The sequence below is a fragment of the Geospiza fortis genome, unplaced genomic scaffold, assembly GCF_000277835.1.
Source record: "Geospiza fortis unplaced genomic scaffold, GeoFor_1.0 scaffold112, whole genome shotgun sequence".
Taxonomy (NCBI): domain Eukaryota; kingdom Metazoa; phylum Chordata; class Aves; order Passeriformes; family Thraupidae; genus Geospiza; species Geospiza fortis.
In genome coordinates this window covers 20,792,134-20,797,001 of record NW_005054298.1, presented here as the reverse complement: position 1 = coordinate 20,797,001, position 4,868 = coordinate 20,792,134, and the positions used below count along the sequence as shown (strand labels likewise).

Below are 4,868 nucleotides of genomic sequence, written 5' to 3'. Positions count from 1 at the left end.
CTGATGGCGGCTCCGGAGCGGCCGAGGACCCGTCGGAGCGGGCCGATGCCGAGGTCAACCTGGGCTGCCTGCTGTACCGGCAGGGCCGGCACGAAGAGGCCAGCGGCAAGTTTGCCAGCGCCATGCAAGTGCTGGGGTACTGCCCGGAGCTGTCCTACAACATGGCACTGTGCTCCTACGCGGCCAAGCAGTACCACGCTGCCCTCAAGTACATATCCGACATCATCAAGCGCGGCATCCACCAGCACCCGGAGCTCAACGTGGGCATGACCACCGAGGGCATCGACGTGCGCAGCGTGGGCAACACGCTGCTCCTGCACCGCACGGCCCTCGTGGAGGCCTTCAACCTCAAGGCGGCCATCGAGTACCAGCTGCGCAACGTGCGAGCGGCGCAGGAAGCGCTCACGGATATGCCACCGAGGGCCGAGGAGGAGCTGGATCCTGTCACGCTGCACAACCAGGCACTCATGAACATGGACAGCCAGCCCACTGATGGGTTTGGGAAGCTGCAGTTTCTTCTCCTGCAGAACCCCTGTCCACCAGAAACTTTTGGAAACTTGCTGCTTCTCTATTGCAAGCATCAATACTATGACCTGGCAGCTGATGTGCTGGCAGAGAATGCCCATCTGACTTACAAACTGCTCACACCTTATCTGTACAACTTCTTGGATGCCATTATTACTTGTCAAACTGCCCCTGAGGAGGCTTTCCACAAGCTAGATGATTCAGCAGGGACAATGACTGAGCAGCTGAGAAAACTCACAAAACAGGTACAAGAAGCTAGGCAAAATTGGGATGATGAAGCTCTAAAAAAGGCAATTAATGAATATGATGAGACTCTGGATAAATATATTCCTGTCTTGATGGCCCAGGCAAAGATTTACTGGGACATGAAGAACTACACAATGGTAGAAAAGATCTTCCACAAATCAGTGGAGTTCTGCAAGGAACACGAGGTGTGGAAGCTCAATGTGGCTCACGTGCTCTTCATGCAGGAGAACAAGTATAAAGAGGCTATTAGCTTCTATGAGCCAATAGTTAAAAAGCACTACGACAACATTCTCGATGTCAGTGCCATTGTGTTAGCAAACCTCTGCGTTTCCTACATCCTGACAAGCCAGAATGAGGATGCAGAGGAACTAATGAGGAAGATTGAGAAGGCAGAAGAGCAGCTGTCTTATGATCACCCTGATAAAAACACCTACCATCTTTGCATTGTCAATATAGTCATTGGTACCCTGTACTGTGTGAAGGGAAACTACGACTTTGGTATTTCAAGGATCATTAAAAGCCTGGAGCCCTATAACAAAAAGCTGAGCACGGACACGTGGTATTACGCTAAGCGGTGTTTCCTGTCCTTGCTGGAGAACATGTCCAAGCACATGATCATGCTGCGGGACAGTGCCATCCAGGAGTGCCTGCAGTTTCTGAAGCAGTGTGAACAGTATGGAAGAAACATCCCAGCTGTCATTGAGCACCCCCTGGAAGAGAGTGGGATGCACAGTGGGAAAAACACAGTCACCTATGAAGCCAGGCTTTTGAGGGCACTGATGTATAAGATCACTGGGTGGGCTGAGTAAATGTTATCATACAGCAGAAATGAGAACTTTGTTCTTTTCTTGTGCTTGTGAGGTAATGCCAACCCTCACAAAAATCTCTAAGGATTTTTTGCTGTATTTTAACAATGTTCAGTAGAAAATACAATATTTTCATTAAATTTAGCTGTACCAGATAACTAGGAGCATTCTCAGTAACCAGTCATGTTAAATACAACTTAAGATACGTTGACCAAGAATGTCATTATAGAAATACCATAGAGTTTTCACCCGTAAGATAATACTTTATCCTTCTTAAAATTTGATCAAGTTTCTTTTCATTGGTTGACATTTGAAAAAATTTGTTACCTGTCTCTTCTAGGATAGAATTTGAAGAAGCTGTTGTTTTAATTCTCTAATTTGTGTCTGTGTGTGAAAAGTTTCTTTCTTCTGCTTTTTGTAAGGTATTTTTAATATGTTGCAGATCACGTCAATAGTATATTTAAACACAAGAAATGGCTTTATATTAAAAAATCAGTTCTACAAACAAACATTTCCCTTTGCTTACTCATTAATTATGCATGAGTGTTCTAGCAAATTCTATAACTAATACAGGGACCAGGAATGAAGCCTTCCAAGAAGGCTCTATTAGGATGATACCTCAGTTTAGATCTATCTTTGAAATAAAATTTGTTATGACAACTGGCTTGAGAGACACTGCTCAGTGCTGCCCTCAGAGTCCCAGTGCCCACACCATCTGGGTGGCAGCTGTTGCCCTGAAAACCTATTCAGTAGCAAGGGCTTACTTAGTAATTCAGTCCTCTGTGTGCAGCCCCTCCAATCCAAATACTACTCTTAAAACAGTCTCTGGTAGGAGACCCGTGAATGTGAAATTCTTTAAGAAAAACCCATTGTAACTTCAACTTCATGCAAGGCTTACAACCTATACCCTTCAGTGGAAGAAATCTGCTTCTGTTTCCTCCTTGTCTTACACTCTTCCTGCACCTCTCAACACTTCTCCAAAACCCTGTTTATTTGCTTAATTCCTTTACTTGGCATTTCCTTCACCCTGGCATCAGTCTGTGTATTTTCTCAACAGTCTTCCCATCCCTTTTCAAACCTATGTGTTCTACAATGAAGTGTGACCAAAATGCTTTCCAGTGCTTTTATGCAGTCTGGTTCTCTGCTCCATGGCTGCTCTCCTTTTTGTGTATTCTGCCCTTTGAAGCAATGTTGTGAGTTGAAGTTTTTAAAATAAGGATCAAAAATCCTTGGCTTTAACTCATTTGCTTACCTTTGATACTGGCTCCCTGAAGAGCTGTCCTGAGGGGATATTTGAATCAGTCTGCATGTTCCTCAGAATTCAGTTTCTATGCTCTGGTTTACCTGAGAAGAAAGAGAACAGCATTTTTTAACTTTTGAAGCTATTATATAGGAATAGAATAATTAATCCTTCCAGAGAGTAAATGTATATAGGAACCGCACAGGCCTACAGCCGTTTCAACACAGAGAAAGTCAACTCTTGTCTGCTGGGGGAGAAACCTGTCAGGGCTGAGCATATCATGTACGACTAAAGGAAATGCTGTGGGTTAGGTAATGCTACAGTTTACCCTAAATGTCGTATAACAGTAAATTAAAATCAAATTTAACAGTGTTAAGAATGGAAAAATGTTCTAGAGAGACTAGAGAGCAGGCAGGAGATGCAGCAAGGTGTCCTAGAGAGGCCTCCATAGCTCATCACGAGGCCATTAAGCCCCTGATTATTGTGATATTAAATATTTCCCACAACTGTTTTCCCATGGGGAGGAGACCTGTGATTTCAAATTTTGTTCACCTCCATGAAGCACAGCAGCAGGCTGTAAAGCATGTCTGTAATTTACAGTGCAATTGTATTATATATTATGCAGCATAAACAGCATGACCTTTAAAAAAAAGTTTTTAAAAAGTCACACCACATAACAGTGTCTGAAGTGCACTAATAGGCAATACCCTTTATTTAATATTCACTGTGTGTTTTCCATAAAAGTCACTGGACATTAAAAAAAAAATCACTTTGCAGATTCGTGCCCCTGCAAATGTTGAATGCCCTCTAATGGAGAGCAGTTCAGACACTGATATGCTCTTGGTTTTCCATACAGCCAGAGCGTGGCTTTCATGAGGGCACTGGTGCCAGGATTTGCAGCCCCAAGTGCTTCATTGCTTCCTTGCCTCCCGTGCCCACAGGGCTGCACTGCGAATAGGCAGCTGTGGCACCAGCTCTGGCACACACTGCCCGCTGCAGCCAAGGCACCGGCCCCGCAGGCTGGGCAGGGAGATGAGCCATGCTCCCAATGGAAACACATCCCCAAAAAAGGCTGTGGAGTTCTGCAAGCTGTGGCTGTTTTAGATGATACGGCTAGAGGGCAGTCGGCATGCCTGGAATTTGCTTCATCCTGTTACATCACAACACAAGTGCAAAGAGCAGCATTTTTCCTGTTCTTCCCTTTTCCTGCTGCTTTTATGTGCTTTTCTTCAGGGACTATGCTGTGCCTGCAGACAACCCAGGGCTTCTGAGCAGGTTGGGTGATAGTGAACATAAGGACCTCAAAGTGGAGAAGCCTCTGCTGCAGAAAGAAGAGGGAGAAGTGGCAGAGGCTGAGGTACAAGGAGGAGGAGGCCTGGGACAGGCACTTCCTCCTCTGCTGCATTGAGAGATGCTTCTGCATGGAGTCTCTGCATTCCAGCAGCATTTTCCTCCCTGTCCACCATGGCCTCTTCCTCAGCAGTAGCACACAACCTTCCCATGGCAGTGACATGCTGGGGCAGACACCTCACCCTCGTTTTGTCCTGGAGAGCTGCCTGCCCACATGCTCTGTGCCCAGAAGAACTGGGGCCTGCACTCATGTGGCTGACATCTTTTGCAGTGTAGGACTGTTGTTTCCTCCAGTGGCAAGCACATGTTTATAGCATCTCCCACTGCAGAGCACTTTGGTCATGAAAAATATATAAATGTTACAACCACTTTTATTACCATCTTTATACCACATTTAATGTTATCACTATGTGACTTACACACAAAATACATTTTTAAAGGAAAGCATATACATTTTTATTTACAGAGGAAGGAAGATAGCAAGTAACAGTCTGTGCTCCCTATACATATAGTAAAATCTGCCTAAATTAATGCCTTAAAGCCAGCAGAGTCCTTTTGTTCCAAAAACATATCGAAAACACTACCCAGAAACATCTGATCATATTTACTGGGCCTGCAATGGGCAAACAGCTGCAGATAAGCTCAGATTCCTAAGTAAGAGCCTCTGTTGGTCTGGGGTTTTATTAAATTATTATTGGGAG

General features: G+C 44.9%; 1 protein-coding gene across 1 annotated transcript; it reads left to right on the top strand.

The window, feature by feature from the left end:
• Nucleotides 1-2: 2 nt before the first annotated feature.
• LOC102044375 (tetratricopeptide repeat protein 30A) lies at nucleotides 3-2,086 on the top strand (the record flags this gene model as incomplete). The annotated part of the gene is made up of 1 exon (XM_005416104.2): nucleotides 3-2,086. A coding segment is annotated over one exon (1,578 nt), but the record flags the coding sequence as incomplete, so codon positions are not given.
• Nucleotides 2,087-4,868: the final 2,782 nt, after the last annotated feature.